This window comes from Procambarus clarkii, chromosome 50, assembly GCF_040958095.1.
Source record: "Procambarus clarkii isolate CNS0578487 chromosome 50, FALCON_Pclarkii_2.0, whole genome shotgun sequence".
NCBI lineage: Eukaryota > Metazoa > Arthropoda > Malacostraca > Decapoda > Cambaridae > Procambarus > Procambarus clarkii.
The window spans coordinates 28209619-28234112 of NC_091199.1; the positions used below are offsets into that span (position 1 = coordinate 28209619).

General features: G+C 38.9%; 1 protein-coding gene across 1 annotated transcript in view; it reads left to right on the forward strand.

Moving 5' to 3' along the window:
* The first annotated feature begins 4097 nt into the window (after nucleotides 1-4097).
* The window catches only part of LOC138351721 (golgin subfamily A member 6-like protein 25), an 83580-nt gene continuing 63183 nt past the window's right edge, over nucleotides 4098-24494 (forward strand). The window contains exons 1-2 of the mRNA XM_069303745.1: nucleotides 4098-4313; nucleotides 10674-10715. Coding sequence (XP_069159846.1) covers nucleotides 4148-4313; nucleotides 10674-10715 — 208 coding nt within the window. The 5' untranslated portion in view covers nucleotides 4098-4147. The remainder of the gene's footprint in view (nucleotides 4314-10673; nucleotides 10716-24494) is intronic.

Below are 24494 nucleotides of genomic sequence, written 5' to 3' on the forward strand. Positions count from 1 at the left end.
GAATACCATTTCTGGGAGACCATTCCTCCTGTACGTTTCTTTAATTACGGATCCAAAAGACCCTGGACTAGCTAAGTTTTCTAAGTGAGCAAAGATCATACTGCTCAGGATCTTTGTTGGTAGGTCCCCCAATTACCTGTGAGGTCGTGTTTGCTGGATTGTGTGGGGTAGTGTTTGCTGGATTATGTGATACCTTATTTGACCAAGCATTGGTGGTAGTTATACCTGCATAGGTATTATTAGCTGTTGCTGTCTATTTTGCTGCGGCTCCGGCCCTTTTTTGTTTTAGGATGTTCTTTCTAGTGGGACAGATTGATGCCAGCATGCGGTGGGGACCCCCACAATTGAGACATTTGGGGTTTGATTTATTTGTGCAATCTCTGAATATGTGTCCCTGCTCGGCGCATTCTGAAAATACTTTGACCGTTTGTTGGCAATCTGCGGCTGTATGGTCGTATTTATAGCATGTCCAACAAGGGGTTATGTTATAGCCTTCCTGCTCAAGGTTGTAGTTGTCCGTGCTCAGGTCGTACTAGTGGCAATGGATACCTTGGCTGAGGGCTTCCAGCCATGGAGGTTTCTTCGAATCATATTTTCATCACTGTAAACAATCTTGGCATGAGAATTACTTCTTCTACCTTGGCCCAATCATTCCTTTCTTCTATGTCACATTTTATATTTTCAGGGGTATGGTTAGTAGGTGCTGCATCAAGTCTCTTCAGGACTATTGTCTTCCTGGCCTGCAGCTCTGGGGGAATAATGACCAGAAAATGTTTATCCGTCAATTTACGTATATTTTCTCCCTTGAGGACTGTGTCAACATCTTCATCCTGGTAACATAGTGCTATGAATGAGGAGTCCTGTGTGGTTACTAGTTTAGAAAATCGTACCTTGAGAGAGAACAAGAGATTGGCTAGTTCATTCTGTTTATCATAGCTTGTCCCCCCCACCACAAGGGGCGGATTTTTACCCGGGAATCTCTCATTGTCTCAGTACTAGTTCATTTTTTTCTGTTTTCTTGCTTTCCTCTTTCTTTCTCTTCCTAAGAATAAGCTCTCCTTAGCTGAGGGCTAAGCACTCCGTCCACTAAGCACTTGGTTGGTTGGGACTGGCAGAGGTAAGCCCTCAGTGACTAATTCTCCTATGTCCTATTTGTAGACAGAAGGTTCCCTAAGAAAGCCTAACCTTGCTACAAGGGTGAACAAATGCCCAAATCAAGTGTCCCCGTATATTTTGCAGGTAACCGCATGGGCCACTGGACCGTTCCACTTTACTTGTTGAAATGGCGAAGTGAGAAGAGTTGGAGATAGTGAGGAAGATAAGTCTTATAACTATGAATGTACAGGTGCTCTGTGCAAAGCTGGAATCATTTAATGTTGGTGGCTGTGTCACCCTTCTGTTAGGGAGGGGGTGGGAAAGACTGTTGGGACAGTGGGCCCGTGGGGGTCAGGTTACAATCCCACCACTCTCATTGCTGTAGTTGTTGCCTGAAGCTGGTGATGCCTTTAGATATATCTCTTCTTGCTAGAGTGTCTTACAGTGAGCCCCAAGTACCCTGTGCAAGTAATGCTGTGTTATTAGCACCAGCAATGCATCAAACACTAACGTTTGGTAGGCTTCCCCTGGTATGGAGCGGTGGAGGCCAGCTAGCCTCTCTCCAGGCCTCCTGCGCCTATGCCTGAGTGTGCTCCCAGGATATTAGTTCACTCTAGGGTTCCTCTTTTACTAGTGACTTATGCTATAGTGTCAGAACACTCAGCAGCACAATAGTATTGTCTCGATACAACCTGGCTATCAAACACAAGGGTTGGGTACGAGGAACTTAACCACTAGATGGGAAGAGGAGGCACGCACATCCTCTCAGCCCAGGGCCTGGCGGCAGTGTCAAGGTGGAGAGTTGTGGGGGATGGTGGTTGGTGGTGTGTAGGTGGAAGGTATTGGGAGATGTTATATTGTATTTTATAGAGCATAGGTGCAGGGTAGTGGATGGTTAAGTGAGGGTGGGGGGTGATGGGGTGGATGGTGGTGGTGTGTGTAGGGAAGGTGGTGGTGGGGTAGTGAGGGTGGGGGTGGCACTTACCTATCAGTGACCAAGGGCAGCGCGTCCTCGTAAACGAAGGCTAAAGACCAATCCATGCACCAACCAAACCCCCTGTTTATGAATGATAAACGGTTTACACACGACTAATGTGGGGAAACTGACCTGTGGGCTTTATTTAGCCATATATACTAAATTTTATTGTATTTTATATAGGAATTTATTTTTATGTTTATATATTTCGATAGTAAACTGTATGATGGTTAAAATGGACTGTATGATATATAAATTCCCACAAATCGCTTTCCTTACACATTCTGGGGGGTTTATTATTTATATACCTCGTCTAGTAATAAAAATTATTGATTGGTAGACATTCATTACAGTATTAGACAACATATATTAGTAATTAAACGGGGAGACCTTATCTTGTATGGCTGATTTTGTCCTAGGCAACCAGATATGAACACGGATGAAGAAGCTAGTCGATACACTTTGTGTGTGAGGCTGGCCACCAACTCATGTACTGCAGTACTTGATAACCAGTAATTCTTGTTCCTCTTCAATTACACCTGTCAAAAGGCACACACTATAATGGCAGTAATCCTAATATGACAGCTATATCAGAAGATATATAGGCAATTTAAATAAAGAGACGTGAATATCTCTCACCTTGTTGTTTGTTCTCGCTATGCATTCTGACCGGTTCACCCTATAGCTACCTAAGATTACTGATCAGGAATAAAAGATAATAAATGGGTTTCGACGGAACACTTCCCTTATAGTAGACGTAGATCATGTGTTGACAATGCACTTTATTCCCTTAACACTGTTGTCCAAGGGAAATTATTGGGGCTAGATCTGCCCCAGCAGGATTGGTATGATGTTAATGGCGACTGCTCTCGCCCTCCTCCCACTGATGCCTCGGCTATCTTGTCCAGATGTCAAGAAGTGAATGGAAGGCTTACATTTACTCTATTTTAGTACTGATAATTAAGTTGATTCAAATGAAATGTTTTTATTATGTTAACAGTCCAAAGACTGTGGTATTAAGAAGATTTCCCATTAACATAGCTGGTGAATCTAATAGCGATGTGGTAATGACATCCCCCGTTTTCTACTGCCGGAAATTTCTACTGTGTCAATTTGAAAGTTGGTAAATGGTGTCGATTTTTCCGACAACTCACGACTGATGACGTCCGAACACTTCCAGAACATGTGCATCGCTGATGACTTTTGTTTGAACCACAACGCTGTAAATGATTTACCTACTTACTACAAATGCAAATAAGCGCCAACAGATCCTAAACACCTAACCTATCCCAACCATTGCCTAAATATGCACAATTTGATAATATATTAATTTATATTTGAGAAAACTTCTGTTTAAAATGAACAAAATCTTAAAACTGATGAATGTGTCTCATGGGTCAGCCACTGGATGGAATGGACTTGGTCTTTGGATGGGTTGCTAAGGAGGTGAAGCTCTTTAAACCTCTCCTACTCGGGCCTTGTTGTACTTGTTGCATTACAGTTTAACTATTCTCACGATCATATTCTATGTCGGATCTTGTCTTAAAATTTTTGATGAGAGGTGCCTTCTGCAACTTTTCTTTCGGTTCATTCCACTTGTTGCCTACACATACAGGGTAGGAGTATGTCCTTATCTTTCCTCTAATAATTTGGGTTTCCTACCTCAACTTATGCCCTATTAATCGTTCATTAAAAACAAGCTGTCCCTGTTAACCTTGTACATTAGCCTCAGTATTTGATGTTATGATCAAATCCTCTCAGTTAGTTATAACCTCCCTGGTTGTAAGGCGCAGTTCTCTTAACTCTTATAGCTTAACCTTCTTATTAACAAATCTCTACATTCTTTCATATTCTTTTATGCTCATTACTCTCACTGGACTTCTCCTCTTTGTAAAAGTATGTGTAAGAACTGGCCATATTGAAGGAGAGTTTCCTGGTGGTTCAATATTCAACGCCCCACTACCTATCAGTGTGGGCGTTGAGCGCGGGTGTACTTAGTGCGTGGTGACCAGCCAGCCAGCCAGCAGTCATGCAGGGTGTTGGTTAGTGTGTAGTGTGAGTGTGGTGGAGAGAGTCATGTCTGTCTGTCTGCTGCCTCTCCTCTGTGTCCTGGTGGGCTGGTCGGCCGCCTTCCCGGAGGCCACCATGGGCCACACAGAGGAGTTGGACCTGACTGGTACCGTCATAATTAACCAGATTGCTATACACCAGCTGCAGGAGGAGCAGCGAGGCGTCCAGGAAGGTGAGAGTAAGAGCAAAGTTATGTTCACAGTTCCTTGTGACTTATTTAATGAGTTAGAAAACTGAATATTTGCGGCTTATATGTATAAACATCATGATAAGGCACCAGTACACACCATAAGGCACCAGTACACACCATAAGGCACCAGTACACACCATAAGGCACCAGTACACACCATAAGGCACCAGTACACACCATAAGGCACCAGTACACACCATAAGGCACCAGTACACACCATAAGGCACCGGTACACACCATAAGGCACCGGTACACACCATAAGGCACCAGTACACACCATAAGGCACCAGTACACACCATAAGGCACCAATACACACCACAAGGCACCGGTACACACCATAAGGCACGGGTGCACACCATAAGGCACCAGTACACACCATAAGGCACCAGTACACACCATAAGGCACCAATACACACCATAAGGCACCAATACACACCATAAGGCACCGGTACACACCATAAGGCACCAGTACACACCATAAGGCACCAGTACACACCATAAGGCACCGGTACACACCATAAGGTACGAGTACACACTATAAGGCACAGTACACACCATAAGGCACCAGTACACACCATAAGGCACCAGTACACACCATAAGGCACCAGTACACACCATAAGGCACCAGTACACACCATAAGGCACCGGTACACACCATAAGGTACGAGTACACACTATAAGGCACAGTACACACCATAAGGCACCAGTACACACCATAAGGCACCAGTACACACCATAAGGCACCAGTACACACCATAAGGCACCAGTACACACCATAAGGCACCAGTACACACCATAAGGCACCAGTACACACCATAAAGTACCAGTATACACAATAAGGCACCAGCACCAGTACACACTATAAGGCACAAGTACACACTATAAGGCACCAGTACACACTATAAGACACCAGTACACACTATAAGGCACCAGTACACACCATAAGGCACCGGTACGCACCATAAGGCACCAGTACACACCATAAGGCACCAGTACACACCATAAGGCACCAGTACATACCATAAGGCACCAGTACACACCATAAGGCACTGGTACACACCATAAGGTACGAGTACACACAATAAGGCACAGTACACACCATAAGGCACCAGTACACACAATAAGGTACAAGTACACTCCATAAGACACCAGTACACACCATAAGACACCAGTACACACCATAATGCACCAGTACACACCATAAGGTACCAGTACACACTATAAGGCACCAGTACACGCCATAAGGCACCAGTACACACCATAAGGAACCAAAACACACACCATAAGGTACCAGTACACACTATAAGGCACCAGTACACGCCATAATGCACCAGTACACACCATAAGGCACCAGTACACACAATAAGGTAAGAGTACACACCATAAGGCACCAGTACACACCATAAGGCACCAGTACACACAATAAGGTAAGAGTACTCACCATAATACACCAGTACACACCATAAGGCACAAGTACACACCATAAGGCACCAGTACACACCGTAATGCACCAGTACACACCATAATGCACCAGTACACACCGTAAGGCACCAGTACACACCATAAGGCACCAGTACACACCATAAGGCACCAGTACACTCCATACGGCACCAGTACACACCATAAGGCACCAGTACACACCATAAGGCACCGGTACACACCATATGTCACCGGTACACATATTAAGGCACCGTTAAACACCGTAAAACAACCAGTACACACCATAAGGCACCAGAACACACCATAATGCACCAGTACACAGTAAAAAGCACCAGTACACACTACAATGCGCCAGTACACACCATAATGCACCAGTACACAGTAAAAGGCACCAGTACACACCATTAGGCACCAATACACACCATTAGGCACCAGTACGCACCATAATGCACCAGTGCACACCATAATGCACCAATACACACCATAAAGCACCAGTACACACCATAAGGCACCAGTACACACCATAAGGCACCAGTACACACCATAAGGCACCAGTACACACCATAAGGCACCAGCACACACCAAAAGATACCAGTACACACCATAAGGTACCAGTACACACCATTGGGCACCAGTACGCACCAAAAGGCACCAGAACACACCATAAGGCACCAGTACACACCATAAGGCACCAGTACACACAATAAGGTAAGAGTACTCACCATAATACACCAGTACACACTATAAGGCACAAGTACACACCATAAGGCACCAGTACACACCGTAATGCACCAGTACACACCATAATGCACCAGTACACACCGTAAGGCACCAGTACACACCATAAGGCACCAGTACACACCATAAGGCACCAGTACACTCCATACGGCACCAGTACACACCATAAGACACCAGTACACACCATAAGGCACCGGTACACACCATATGTCACCGGTACACATATTAAGGCACCGTTAAACACCGTAAAACAACCAGTACACACCATAAGGCACCAGAACACACCATAATGCACCAGTACACAGTAAAAAGCACCAGTACACACTACAATGCACCAGTACACACCATAATGCACCAGTACACAGTAAAAGGCACCAGTACACACCATAAGGCACCAGTACACACCATAAGGCACCAGTACACACCATAAGGCACCAGTACACACCATAAGGCACCAGCACACACCAAAAGATACCAGTACACACCATAAGGTACCAGTACACACCATAGGGCACCAGTACGCACCAAAAGGCACCAGAACACACCATAAGGCACCAGTACACACCATAAGGCACCAGTACACACCATAAGGTACCAGTACACATCAATGTCAGCACTGTGGAGAAATGGCCGACAGACCACTGGAACATTATCTAACACAGTGCACAGTTACAAACCCATTAAGATTTCAACTTAGATTCAACAGAGCAGAAGAAGTTGTTAAACACATATGGCAAAATCTTACTGAAGCGACCATAAGAGTCATAAATTTTCATACTCAGCCCAAGTAAAACAGAAACTAGCAACACTTAGTGGGCCAGCCAGAGGCTTAGGGCCCGCGCAGGAATATCACTGAAAAAAAGTACACACAATTAGGTACCAGTACACACCTTAAAGCAACAGTACACAGTATAAGGCACAAGTACACACCATAAGGCACCAGTACACACCTTAAAGCAACAGTACACAGTATAAGGGACCAGTACACACCATAAGGCACCAGTACACACCATAAGGCTCCAGTATACACCATAAGGTACCAGTACACACCATAAGGCACCAGTACACACCATAAGGCACCAATACACACAATAATGCACCAGTACACACCATAAGGCACCAGTTCACACCATACGGCACCAATACACACGATAAAGCACCAGTACACGCTATAATGCACCAGTACACACCATAAGGCACCAGTACACACCATAAGGCACCAGTACACACCAAAAGGCACCAGAACACACCATAAGGCACCAGTACACACCATAAGGCTCCAGTATACACCATAAGGTACCAGTACACACCATAACGCACCAGTACACAACATAAGGCACCAGTACACACCATAAGGCACCAATACACACAATAATGCACCAGTACACACCATAAGGCATCAGTTCACACCATAAGGCACCAATACACACGATAAAGCACCAGTACACACTATAATGCACCAGTACACACCATAAGGCACCAGTACACACCATAAGGCACCAGTACACACCATAAGGCACCAGTACACACCATAAGGCACCAGTACACACCATAAGGCACCAGTACACACCATAAGGCACCAGTACACACCATAAGGCACCAGATCACACTATAAGGCACCAGTACACACTATATGGCACCAGTAGACAGTATAAGGCACCAGGACACACCATAAGGCACAAGTACACACCATAAGGCACCAGTACACACCATAATGCATCAGTACACACCATAAGGCACCAGTACACTCCATAAGGTACCAGAACACAACATAAGGCACCAGTACACACCATAAGAACATAAGAACAAAGGCAACTGCAGAAGGCCTATTGGCCCATACGAGGCAGCTCCTATTTATAACCACCCAATCCCACTCATATACTTGTCCAACCCATGCTTGAAACAATCGAGGGACCCCACCTCCACAATGTTACGCGGCAATTGGTTCCACAAATCAACAACTCTGTTACTGAACCAGTATTTACCCAAGTCTTTCCTAAATCTAAACTTATCCAATTTATACCCATTGTTTCGTGTTCTGTCGTGTGTTGATATTTTTAATACCCTATTAATATCCCCATTGTTATGTCCATTCACCCACTTGTAAACCTCTGTCATGTCACCCCTAACTCTTCGCCTTTCCAGTGAATGCTGCTTAAGCTTTGTTAATCTTTCTTCATATGAAAGATTTCTAATTTGGTGAATTAACTTAGTCATCCTACGCTGGACACGTTCAAGTGAATTTATATCCATTCTATAATATGGCGACCAAAACTGAACTGCATAATCTAAATGAGGCCTAACTAGAGCAAGATATAGCTTGAGAACCACACCAGGTGTCTTGTTACTAACGCTACGATTAATAAATCCAAGTGTCCGATTTGCCTTATTACGAACATTTATGCATTGATCCTTTTGTTTTAAATTCTTACTAATCATAACTCCCAGATCCCTTTCGCAATTCGACTTCGCAATCTCACCACCATCTAGCTCGTATCTTGTAACCCTATCATCATTACCTAACCTCAGAACTTTACATTTATCAGCATTAAACTGATAGTTTAATGCTGATAAATGCACTATTAGTTTAAACAAATCGTTTCTGTGTGTGGCTCAGTTTTGATTCCCTCTTTGAGACTACATTTCAAATTGTCCCTAACCTATATGGCTACTCCCCCTCCTCGTCTAATATATCTATCTGTGTGAAATTGTTTAAATCCATTTATTTGATATTCAGCTAATAGTTCTCTATTTTCTACATTCATCCACGTTTCGGTAAGTTCAATAATATCTATTTTTTCTGTGCAGACAAGAGCATTTAATTCGTTAATTTTATTTCTTAGACTTCTACTGTTAGTGTAATATACCCTATGTGAATTGTTATTTTGAGGCCCTTCTCTTTCCCTGATCATTTTGCCAATTCCTTTCTCCCACAAACACATACTTTTATTATCTCCTGCCTCCAAATCAATTCCCATACCTCTATCTACTAACAGTTTAAACCCAAACAAACACCTCTAACCACTTCTTCCAACGAGTTCGCAACAGCAACAACCCCAGCTCTCGATAGATGCACCCCATCACGAGCATACATTTCATTTCTTCCATAGAAGTGTTCCCAGTTGTCTATGAAAGATATTGTATTTGATTTGCAATATCTTTCCAGCCGGCAATTGACACCAATTGCCCTCGACATCCATTCATTTCCCACTCCCTTTCTTGGAAGAATGCCACATATGATCGGGATTCCTCCCTTGCTCCTAACTAATTCAATGGCTGTCCTGAATCTCTGTATTAGTTCCTCACTCCTAACTCGTCCAACATCATTACCCCCTGCACTAATACAAATAATGGGTTTGTTCCCATTTCCTGTCATAATATCATTCATGTTTCCAACAATATCACCAATTCCAGCTCCCGGATAGCAAATCCTTAATCTGTTCCCCCTGTCTCTGGCACAAAACGTTCTGTCTAAATACCTCACCTGGGAATCTCCCACAACCAAAATTCGCTTCGATTCTCCCTTTTCCTTTCGAGCAGTTTGAGGGACCTGCGCTTCAATGCTCCTCGTGACTTTGTCTTTGCCACCTCGTTGAACAACAGGTTCAACACAACACTCGTCCTCTAATACGTCAAATGCGTTAAAAGTCCTTAGGTGTAGGCTATTAGTTGTCGGTTTTGCCAAGGTCTTCTTAAGACCCCTGTCTTTCACAACTTGCCAAGACGAGGACTTCTTAATACTGGTCCCGTCAGTCCTCCTTAATGAGGTCCCGTCAACACTGGCCTCCTCGTTCGTTTCCTCCCGAAGTCTCAGCCGTCGTACCTCCTCCCGCAGGGAATCCCTCTCTGCTCTCAGAGCTCCAACCAGACTTACCAAATCCTTCACTAATCCTTCCATTATTGCAATAATAATGTTATTAGAATCGGAGCTCCAGCTAACACAACCTCTCACTGTGACTGCACCTGACTGACTCAAACACACCTGACTTATGGCTTATGGCAGGTCAAACACTGACCTGACACACCTGACTTATGGTGTGTACTGGTGCCATAAGGCACTAGTACACACCATGAGGCACCAGTACACAATGTAATCTCTAGTTTTGAACACATCATAGAAACACATGTAAGGATACGATCTTAATGGTGGCAACTGTTTACAGGTGTGAGAAGTATGCTGATGGTGATAGCCAACATGACTGAAGGTAAGGAGTCATTTATAGAGTAGACTTGTCGATGTTGCTTTGTCTGTCAGTTTCCTCACTCGATTCATGTCTGTTTGACTTCACTCAAGATTTTAGCCACAGACTACAGAAAAGTGCACTCTGTACCTTTTGTGTACCTGTTGAACACTTTTGTTCTACACTAAAGTTTACAACAATAATTTTGTTAAAATACTATTCTCTTGTTCCTGGCGCCATTATGTCGCCAATTTGTTAAAGAATCTTGGAAATGAACTATTCAGTCTTTTCACCTTCAGCATCAAGCACTGCCTGTCATCCACAGACGATAGTACCTATAGCGACTATGGATTGACGAAAATAGTATCTATAACCACTAATGATGGACGGGAAAATTACCTATACTTACAATGGATGGACGAGTATAGTACCTATAGTTACTATGAATGGACGAGTATAGTACCTATAGTCACTATAGATGGACAAGCATAGTATTTTGGTCACTATGGACGGACACATATAGTAACTATAATAACAATGGATGAACGACCATAGTTCCTATAGTCACTATGCATGGACGTGCATAGTACCAAAAGTCACTATAGACGGACAAGCATAGTACTTATAGTCACTATGGATGGACGAGCATAGTACTTATAATCACTATGGATGGACATATATAGTAACTATAATCACTATTGATGAACGAGCATAGTTCCTATAGTCATTATGGATTGACGAGCATAATACCTATAATCACTATAGATGGGCGCGTATAGTACATATAGTCACTATGGATGGACGAGCATAGTCCCTATAATTACTATGCATGGACGAGCATAGTATCCATAGTCACTATTAATGGACATATACAGCAATTATATTCAATATGGATGAACATATATAGTAACTATAATCACTATAGATGGACGAGCAAAGTAACTATAGACACTATGGATGGACAAGCATAGTACTTATAGTTACTATGGATGGACGAGCATAGTACCTATAGTCACTACGGATGGACGAGCATAGTACCTATAGTCACTATGGAAGGACATGCATAGTACCTATAGTCACTATTGATGGACGTATATGGTACTTATAGTCACTATGGATAGACGTACATAGTTCCTATAGTCACTGTGGAACGACATGCATAGTACCTATGAATGAACGAGCATAATACCTATATTCACAATATATGAACAAGCATAATACCTACTGTCACTGTAGACGGACGAGCATAGTACCTATAGTCTCTATTGATGCACGAATATAGTTACGATAGTCACTATGGGTTGACGGACATAGTACCTATAATCACTATGGATGGACGAGCAAAGAACCTATAGTCACTATGGATGGACATATATAGTAAATATGGTACCAATGGATGAACGCGCAGTGTATCTATAGTCTCTATAGATGTACAAGAATAGTGCTTATAGTTACAATGGATGGACGTGCATAGTACCTATAGTCACTATGGATAGACGAGCATAGTACCTATAGTCACTATAGATGGACGAGCATAGTACCTATAGTCATTATGGATGGACGAGCATAGTACCTATAGTCACGATAGATGGACGAGCATAGTACCTATAGTCATTATTGATGGACGAGCATAGTACCTATGTTCACTATGCATTAACAAACATAGTGTGGGAAAACTTGACTCATATAATTCATTTAAATTGATGCTAGATTTCGATAGCGGCGAAGGACCACCACTTTTTAAAGGAAAAGTGGAAACTGGGTAGAGCATGTGGTTTACTATTAAATCCATGAACTAGTGTCCTATGGATATTATTGATAATTATTATCTTGAATATTAAAGGGACTGTAATTTATGAATCAAATGTTCTCACCCAAAATGGGGGGTTATATGTCAAAAGACTATTGTATTCCTGACATCATTTCAGTGTGGTTCGTTCACTGAAGTAAATCAAATAAGTAATTGCAAGTTGGGCAATAATAATTAGAATCGAATTGACCTCAAGATACTTCGATAGACAAGTATTACTACCAGTGGTTAGTAACATGGATCTCAATGGGAGATCATTAAAATGTCTACGTTAATAGTATCTACATTAATTTATACAGCTTAGCTGTGAATTGCGAGAGATGTGAAGTTAACTGCCACACTCCTGACGACGTATTGCGTCTGACAAAATTGTTGCCTGAAGGTGGGACAGCCTAGTATCTCGCTTGACGCGGACCCGGTTGCTGCAAGGCAACAGACTAGAGAAGCTTTCTACTTGACTATTAATAATACATCCTAATTAAAGGAAATATTCCTACTGAATATAGCAATCAATGTAGAATTTATTTACAGGTATTAATGCAATATTGATTCCTATATAAATTAAGAATATTGTTAAAGAGACGTACTGGGGTTTTGTTTTAATTGAGTGGCCTAACGACAACTAGTCTAAATGTTAAATGTGTACACAGTATAACAAAAAGAAAAAAATTATAGTTGCCGAGCCGCGTGTCCGTTTATGGCGAGAAACACGCAATCCTTCGTCTTCAGCTGCTGTGTGAAGGACATTGACTTCGGATTTGTTATCACTCTGATTCCAGGACACGGCTATTGATTGTCAATTTAACGTTGAAACGCTCTTGTGATTGTAAGAACGAATAATTAAACTAAGCAAATGCTTTACTATTGCGTTGTCTCTCTCGCACGCTGCTAATATGGCGTCACTCGTCGGAGTCGGGCAGCAAGCACGTCGCTCTCCTTCCTCCCAGGCTGTGCTACGCATGCGCAGTCTGCTCAAAGTATTCTCGAGCTTAAAGTACTTTATTTTTACTTGCAATTAATTCGGAAGGAAAGGACTGGTGACAAGTGCTTATGGCACTAAATAATGCATTAACGTGCAATATATTTTGCACAATTCAGGTCAGCTTATTACGACTGCATAAAGAAATATCATATAAATTGCTTTACTTTGCAATATTTTCTACTATAGTTGTTAATACACCTAAATGAACGAATTAAGTATGTAATAATATGTTACGTAAATAATCAACATAATATATGATTATCCTTAGTAATGGAACGTAATTAACTAAACTTTTTTTTAGATGCAACTAAATGTGGAGAGATTAATGTTTTAGCCTGTAGCTACCTCCCGGCGTCATTGAGACTGTGGGAAGAATTTGGCAAATATTGCGTCGCAATAGAAACATTAATTGAATTAGTTCTACATAATAGTAGAGTTAGTAAATACTATGGTTAATATAATAATGATGTATTCTAATACAAGAAATGGTGTATTAGTGTTGGAAAATTTCCAGCACATAGTACCTATATTCACTATGCATGAACAAGCATAGTACCAATAGTCACTATGGAAGGACGTACATAATATATATAATCACTATGGATGGACGAGCATAGTATCTATAGTCACTATGGATGGACGAGCAAAATATCTAGTCACTATGGATGGACGAGCAAAGGCCTTATAGTCACTGTGGATGGACATATATAGTACATATAGTCACTATGGATGGACATATACAGTACCGATAGTTGCTATGGATGGGCGAGCAAAGTCCTTATAGTCACTATGGATGGACATATATAGTACCTATAGTCACTATGAGTGGACATATTTAGTACCTATAGTCACTATGCATAGACGGGCATAGTACATATAGTCACTATTGATGGATGAGCATAGAACCTATAGTCTCTATAGATGGACGTGCATAGTACCTATAGTCACTATAGGTGGACGATCATAATACCTATTGTCACTCTAGATGGACGAGCATAATACCTATATTCTCTATTGATTCACGTATATAGTAACTATAGTCACTATAGATTGACGGGCATAGAACCTATAATCACTATGGATGGACGAGCAAAGAACCTATAGTCACTATGGATGGACATATAAAGTGAATATTGTCGCAATGGATGAACGTGAAGTGTACCTATAGTCACTATATATGTACGAGCATAGTGCCTATAGTCACTCTAGATGGACGAGCATAATACCTATATTCTCTATTGATGCACGTATATACTAACTATAGTCACTATAGATTGACGGGCATAGTCCCTATATTCACTATAGATGGATGAGCATAGTACCTACAGTCACTATGGATGGATGAGCATAGTACCTATAGTCACTATGGATTGACGTACATAATATCTATAGTTACTATGGATGGACGAGTATAGTACCTATAGTTATTTTGGATGGACGAACATAGTACCTACAGTCACTATGAATGGATGAGCATAGAACCTATTGTTACTATGGATGGACGATCAGAGTACCTATAGTCACTGTGGATGGACGAGCATAGTACCTATAGTCACTATTAGTGGACGAGCATGGTACCAATAGTCACTATGGATGGTCTTATATAGTACCTATAATCACTATTGATGGACGTATATAGTACCTATAGTCACTATGGATGGACGATCCTAATACCTATGGTCATTATGGATGGACGAGCATAGTTCCTATAGTAAGAACATAAGAACATAAGAACAAAGGTAACTGCAGAAGGCCTATTGGTCCATACGATGCAGCTCCTAACTATAACCACCCTATCCCACTCATATACTTGTCCAACCCGCGCTTGAAACAATGGAGGGACCCCACCTCCACCACGTTACGCGGCAATTGGTTCCACAAATCAACAACCCTGTTACTGAACCAGTATTTACCCAAGTTTTTCCTAAATCTAAACTTATCCAATTTATACCCATTGTTTCGTGTTCTGTCTTGTGTTGATATTTTTAATACCCTATTAATATCCCCCCTGTTATGTCCATTCATCCACTTGTAAACCTCTATCATGTCACCCCTAACTCTTTGCCTTTCCAGTGAATGCAACTTAAGCTTTGTTAATCTTTCTTCATATGAAAGATTTCTAATTTGGGGAATTAACTTAGTCATCCTCCGTTGGACACGTTCAAGTGAATTTATATCCATTCTATAATACGGCGACCAAAACTGAACTGCATAATCTAAATGGGGCCTAACCAGAGCAAGATATAGCTTAAGAACCACACCGGGAGTCTTGTTACTAACGCTTCGATTAATAAATCCCAGTGTCCTATTCGCCTTATTACGAACATTCATGCATTGATCCTTTTGTTTTAAATTCTTACTAATCATAACTCCCAGATCCCTTTCGCAATCTGACTTCGCAATATCAACACCATCTAGCTCGTATCTTGTAACTCTATCATCATTACCTAGCCTCAGAACTTTACATTTATCAGCATTAAACTGCATTTGCCAACCCTTTGACCATTTCAAAACCCTATCTAGATCAACTTGAAGTGATAGTGAGTCCTCCTCCGAATTAATTTCCCTACCGATTTTCGTATCATCGGCAAATTTGCAAATGTTGCTACTCAAACCTGACTCTAAATCATTTATATATATTATAAACAACAGAGGTCCCAGGACAGAGCCCTGAGGTACTCCACTAACAACATTATCCCACTCTGACTTAACCCCATTTATACTAACTCTCTGTTTCCTTTGGAATAGCCATGCCCTAACCCAAGTTAATATTGCACCCCCAATACCAAGAGCTTCTATTTTTTTATTTAGTCTTTCATGTGGCACTGTATCAAAAGCTTTGCTAAAGTCAAGGTACACAACATCACAATCCTTATCATTATTGATGGACGAGTATAGTACCTATAGTCACTATGGATGGACGAGCATAGTACCTTTATTCACTATGGATGGATGAGCATAATATCTTTGACCACTGTTGAATGTCGTGTATAGTACCTATAATCATTATTAATGGACGAATAGAGTATCTATAGTCACTATGGATTGATGTATATAGTACCTATAGTGGGAGCCGGTCGGCCGAGCGGACAGCACGCTTGACTTGTGATCCTGTGGTCCTGGGTTCGATCCCAGGCGCCGGCGAGAAATAATGGGCAGAGTTTCTTTCACCCTATGCCCCTGTTACCTAGCAGTAAAATAGGTACCTGGGTGTTAGTCAGCTGTCACGGGCTTCTTCCTGGGGGTGGAGACCTGGTCGAGGACCGGGCCGCGGGGATACTAGAAAGCCCCGAAATCATCTCAAGATAACCTCAAGAATCATCTCAAGATAACTATGGATGGACATGCACAGTACCTATAGTCACTATGGCTGGACAAGCATAGTAACTGTTGTCACTCTAGATGGATAAGCGTAGAACCTATAGTCAATATTGATGGACATACCAAGTAACTACATTCACTATGGATTGACGAGCATAGTACCTATAATCACTATGGGTGGATGACCTTAGTACCTATAATCACTATGGATGGACGTATATAGTATCTATAGTTACTATGGATGGAAGTATATAGTACCTATAGTCAATATGGATGGACGTATATAGTATCTATAGTTTCTATGGATGGACAGATACAGTACTTATAGTCAGTATTGATGGACGAGCATAGTACCTATATTCACTATTCATGAACAAACATAATACCTAGAGTCACTATGGAAGGACGTACATAATATCTATAGTCAATGTTGATGGACGTACATAGTATCTCTAGTCACTATGGATGGACAAGCAAAGTACCTATAGTCACTAAGGATGGACGAGCATAGTACCTATATTCACTATTCATGAACAAACATAGTACCTAGAGTCAATATGGAAGGACGTACATAATATCTATAGTCAATGTTGATGGACGTACATAGTATCTCTAGTCACTATGGATGGACAAGCAAAGTACCTATAGTCACTATGGATGGTTGTATATAGTACCAATATTCATTATGGATGGACGAGTATGCCTAGCAAACATTTTCACGTTTAAAAACATGCTAAAAACGACATTTCATTTTTTTTGGCTCGTTTGTAATTACTTTTAAAAAACGTATTATGAGAATTTTTAAAAAGACCTTAGAATGTGAGTTGGAAACGTTTCAAGGAACCTTTTAATAATCTTTGAATTACTTACTTTAAAACTTTTCGAACAAACGTTTTTAATACCTTGTTCCTAATTTATATTGTAATATAAATTATTGTAATATAAATTAGGGTATAATCGTATTTTCTAAATTCAGATCTGTAATAGAAATATATATATAGTATTAGTATTTAGTATATATAGTATTTATATTACAATATAGTATATTGTAATATAAATTAGGGTATAATCGTATTTTCTAAATTCAGATCTGTAATAGAAAGGGACTGACATCCTATATATGTCAATCTATATAAATAAAAATAGAAATGTTTATTTGTTCAAAATCGCTAATCCCCGAAAGTTTTTCAACGATTGCTTTGAAATTTTCACACAATGTTCCATTCGCATCCGAGCAGGTTTTTATATACATACTATATAGATGTCACTTCTGTGATGAGAAAAAACATGCTTTTTCTGATAAACTGTGTTTTCATGTGAGGGAAATCTTCGAAACCTCTTTACTGATTGCTTTGAAAATTTGATATCACGGTGCATTCGAATAGGTGCATGTTTTTATATACCTACAATATAAATGCCACACCTGTAACAAGAAAAAAAACAGTTTTTTTTTTAAACAGTGCCATATGTAGGTAGTAAGAGCAACACACGCTGCAATCTCCAAAAGTTTTCAAAGCTCTCCAAAAGTTTTCACAGATTGCTTTGAAATTTTTACACAACATTCCATTCGAATATGTGTGTGGTTTTATATACCTACTATTTAGATGCCACACCTGTGACAGGTAAAAAAATGTTTTTTTTTTTTAACAGTGCCATCTGTTGCACACAAGAGGAATACGCACTAAATAAAATATGCTATGATTTCATTTCAATGTTTCCGATTGCATTGATAAATTGAATTTTCATAGATTTTGATTGTTTTTTTCATTTTGATATAAATATTTTGTGTGACATTGCATTAGAATTGAGCTGTATTGTTTACCATACTGTTCATTTCGTGAGTATAGTTTATTTGATTCTATTTAAAAAAAAATTCATTTCGTTTTTTAAACTGTTCTTCATATTTTTCAGTGCAATTGGTGGTGAAATTGAGCTGTGTTGGTTGATCTGCGTTTGAATTAAAATATTTCTTTAGTATTTTTTTGTTTTTGTTTTGAAACAAGAAAATGGACAAAACGTTTATTTCACAGCTGCAAATGTGCAACAAACAACCATGAATCCACCGGCTGCAACGTTAACTGCTTTCTTCACCTTATGTCAAAATGAGGCGTTTGCAAAATCACTGCTGTATTCTGAAGTTCCTACATATTACACATGGAATGCCAATAGAAAATCATTTGAACGACGCAAACGAGGAGAGCGAGTCGACGGACAAACTGGCATATTTAAATAAACTACGATAGGCAGACTGTGCACAGTGCTTCCCAATCAAGATGAATGCTTCTTTCTTCGCATGCTGTTGGTAAATGTGTCCGGTCCAACGTCTTTCCAGCAATTGAGATTTGTCAACGGCGTAACAGATGCTACTTCCTGTAGTGCATGTCAAGGTCTGAATTTATTGGAAAATTACTGACACTGGGATGTATGTCTTAATATGCGTCCAACACGTCACATCCAAATCAAATTCGTGTGTTGTTTGTAATCATATTGACCGCCTGCTCTCCTTCATCTCCAACAGAGTCATGGGAGAAATATAAATTGCACATCGCGGAAGATGTTGTCCGTCGAATACGCAAGGAAAATTCAAATATGAACATGGATTTCACACCAAAATCTACAGCGAAGCGTTGATAATGATTGAAGATTTGTGCTTAGAAATCGCGAACAAAGTACTCAATCAGTTGGAAATGCCATCACCGAATCGATCTGCTGCGGCTTCTTCAATGTAGAATTGGGTCGTGAACAAAATTACATCGCAGGTGATCTGTTGCCGTATGTACAATCAAATATTCCTAATCTAACGCTTGAGCGAAAAGGCATTTGCAATCAAATAATTCAAACTGTCAATAACGGGCTTGGAGAAATCTTCTTTGATGCGCCAGGAGGAACTGGTAAAACCTTCTTAATTAGATTGATTCTTGCAGCATTTCGATCCTAAAATGGCATAACCTTAGCTCTTGCATCGTCCACAATTGCTGCAACATTGCTACCATGTGGAAGAACTGCTACTTCAGCTTTGAAATTGGCATTGAACATGCAATTCATTGAAACTCCCACGTGCAACATTTCCAAAGCATCCTTCATAGGAAAAGTATTGCAGAAATGCAAACTTATTGTTTGGGATGAATGCACAATGGCCCACAAAAAATCGCGCGAGGATCTTGATCGATAATTGCATGATTGGCCTGTAAACATCAGACCATTTGGGAACGCAGTAATATTGCTTGCAGGAGTTCTCAGGCAAACATTATCTGTAATTCCTCGATCGACACCAGTGGACAAAATAAATGCTTGCCTGAAATACTCTACTTTGTGGCGCCACATAAAGACATTTAAATTAACTACAAATATGCGTTTCCAGCTGCAAAACGATTCGCCAGCTGAGATATTCTCACATCAATTGCTGGAAATTGGGAACGGAAACATGCCGGTTACTGCAATTGAAAATCGGCTTGCCAATTATCATGTTGCAAAATATCAACTAGTCAAAACTTTGCAATGCCACGTGCCAACGGTAAACAAAATTAAACCGCGTCGTTGTAGAAGTAACAATCTTGACAGGACCTTTCAAATGTGAAGATGTCCTCATTCCTCACATTCCTGTGATTCCAATGGATATGCCAATTCAATTTATGAGATTGAAATTTCCAATTCGAATGGCGTTTGCAATCACCATCAACAAAGCTCAGGGTCAATCTTTAGAATTATGCAGTTTATATCTAGACACGGATTGCTTCACACATAGACAATTAAATGTTGCATGTTCTAGAGTCGGCAAACCAGACAATCTCTATATCTCTACAGACAATAGAACTGCAAAAAACATTGTATACCCACAAGCACTGTGAAATGAGACATATTATAAATGTGCACCTTCCCTTTTCTTTCATTCCCATATATCCAGACTGAACCACAGCAACGCGTGGCGGGTACAGCTATAGTATAAAAATATATATATATAAATATATATATATATATATATATATATATATATATATATATATATATATATATATATATATATATATATATATATGTCGTACCTAGTAGCCAGAACGCACTTCTCAGCCTACTATGCAAGAACCGATTTGCCTAATAAGCCAAGTTTTCATGAATTAATTGTTTTTCGACTACCTAACCTACCTAACCTAACCTAACCTAACTTTTTCAGCTACCTAACCTAACCTAATCTAAAAAGATAGGTTAGGTTAGGTTAGGTAGGGTTGGTAAGGTTCGGTCATATATCTACGTTAATTTTAACAACAATAACAAAAAATTGACCTCATACATAATGAAATGGGTAGCTTTATCATTTCATAAGAAAAAAAATTGAGATAATATATTAATTCAGGAAAACTTGGCTTATTAGGCAAATCGGGCCTTGCATAGTAGACTGAGAAGTGCGTTCTGGCTACTAGGTACGACATATATATATATGTATATATATATATATATATATATATATATATATATATATATATATATATATATATATATATATATATATATATATATATATATATATATATATATATGTCGTACCTAGTAGCCAGAACGCACTTCTCTGCCTACTATGCAAGGCCTGATTTGCCTAATAAGCCAAGTTTTCCTTTATTATTATATTTTCTCTAATTCTTTTCTTATGAAATGATAAAGCTACCCATTTCATAATGTATGAGGTCAATTTTATTTTATTGGAGTTAAAATTAACTTAGATATATGACCGAACCTAACCAACCCTACCTAACCTAACCTAACCTATCTTTATAGGTTAGGTTAGATTAGGTAGCTGAAAAAGTTAGGTTAGGTTAGGTTAGGTAGGTTAGGTAGTCGAAAAACAATTAATTCATGAAAACTTGGCTTATTAAGCAAATCGGGCCTTGCAAAATAGGCAGAGAAGTGCGTTCTGGCTACTAGGTACGACATATACATATATATATACACATATATATATATATATATATATATATATATATATATATATATATATATATATATATATATATATATATATATATATATATATATGTATGTATATATATATATATATATATATATATATATATATATATATATATATATATATATATATATATATATTAGTATATTTTGGTAGCAGTCTTTCCTGTAGACATATATTATTAAATATGACCGAAAAAGTAAGATTAATAATTCTAACACGAATTTTCTCAATCTTTCGTACATTACGCTTCACTGTTGGAGGTAAATAAAAAATCACTTCTCCAAAATTCATTTTTATTTCTAGTCTGACGCGACACGGGCGCGTTTCGTAAAACTTATTACATTTTCAAAGACTTCACAAATACACAACTGATTAGAACTTACGTATCTCTGATTTTATATCTACATTTGAGTGAGGTGGGAGGGGTGATGTGGCATTAACACAAGACAGAACAAGAGGGGATATTAATAGGGTATTAAAAGTATCAACACAAGACAGAACAGAAACAATGGGTATTGAATAGAAGTGTTTGTAGAAAGCCTATTGGTCTATATTTCTTGATGCTTCTATATTGGAGCGGAGTCTTGAGGTGGGTAGAATATAGTTGTGCAATAATTGGCTGTTGATTGCTGGTGTTGACTTCTTGATGTGTAGTGCCTCGCAAACGTCAAGCCGCCTGCTATCGCTGTATCTATCGATGATTTCTGTGTTGTTTACTAGGATTTGTCTGGCGATGGTTTGGTTATGGGAAGAGATTATATGTTCCTTAATGGAGCCCTGTTGCTTATGCATCGTTAAACGCCTAGAAAGAGATGTTGTTGTCTTGCCTATATACTGGGTTTTTTGGAGCTTACACTCCCCAAGTGGGCATTTGAAGGCATAGACGACGTTAGTCTCTTTTAAAGCGTTCTGTTTTGTGTCTGGAGAGTTTCTCATGAGTAGGCTGGCCGTTTTTCTGGTTTTATAGTAAATCGTCAGTTGTATCCTCTGATTTTTGTCTGTAGGGATAACGTTTCTATTAACAATATCTTTCAGGACCCTTTCCTCCGTTTTATGAGCTGTGGAAAAGAAGTTCCTGTAAAATAGTCTAATAGGGGGTATAGGTGTTGTGTTAGTTGTCTCGCCAGAGAAATCCTAGTAAACAACATCCTAGTAAATGAATCCTAGTAAATTCAGGCTTGTTTGCATTTGTGTTCCTCACGTGTGCCCCAAAGAATGAGGTGATTTGGTAAAATGCTATGCCCAAGATTACTATCCGAGTGCCGGCGATGGGGTGGTTCAAATAGCCTCGGCTATCACCTCATTTTGTCCGGTCGTGATGGTCAAGTGGATTAAGGCGTCTTGTACATACCAGTTGCGTTGCTCCTGGGAGTATGGGTTCGAGTCACTTCTGGGGTGTGAGTTTTCAGTTATATATATATATATATATATATATATATATATATATATATATATATATATATATATATATATATATATATATATATATATATATATATATATATATATATGTCGTACCTAATAGCCAGAACGCACTTCTCCGCCTACTATGCAAGGCCCGATTTGCCTAATAAGCCAAGTTTTCATGAATTAAATGTTTTTCGACTATCTAACCAACCTAACCTAACCTAACTTACCTTTTTCAGCTCCCTAACCTAACCTAACCTATAAAGATAGGTTAGGTTAGGTTAGGTAGGGATGGTTAGGTTCGGTCATATATCTACGTTATTTTTAACTCCAATAAAAAAAATTTGACCTCATACATAATGAAATGGGTAGCTTTATCATTTCATAAGAAAAAAAATTGAGAAAATAGAATAATTCAAGAAAACTTGGCTTATTAGGCAAATCGGGGCTTGCATAGTAGGCTGAGAAGTGAGTTCTGGCTACTAGGTACGACATATATATATATATATATATATATATATATATATATATATATATATATATATATATATATATATATATATATATATATATATATTTATATATATAAATATATATATATATATATATATATATATATATATATATATATATATATATATATATATATATATATAATATATATATAAATATATATATATATATATATATATATATATATATATATATATATATATATATATATATATATATATATATATATATATATATATATATATATATATATATACATATATATATATATGTCGTACCTAGTAGCCAGAATGCACTTCTCGGTAACTATGCAAGGCCCGATTTGCCTAATAAAACAAGTTTTCCTGAATTAATATATTTTCTCTTATTTTTTTCTTATGAAATGATAAAGCTACCTATTTCATTATGCATGAGGTATATTTTCTTTTATTGGAGTTAAAATTAACGTAGATATATGACCGAACCTAACCAACCCTACCTAACCTAACCTAACCTATCTTTATAGGTTAGGTTAGGTTAGGTAGCTGAAAAAGTTAGGTTAGGTTAGGTTAGGTAGGTTAGGTAGTCGAAAAACAATTAATTCATGAAAACTTGGCTAATTAGGCAAATCGGGCCTTGCATAGTAGGCTGAGAAGTTCGTTCTGGCTACTAGGTTCGACATATATATATATATATATATATATGTATATATATATATATATATATATATATATATATATATATATATATATATATATATATATATATATATATATAAAATATATATATATATATATATATATATATATATATATATATATATATATA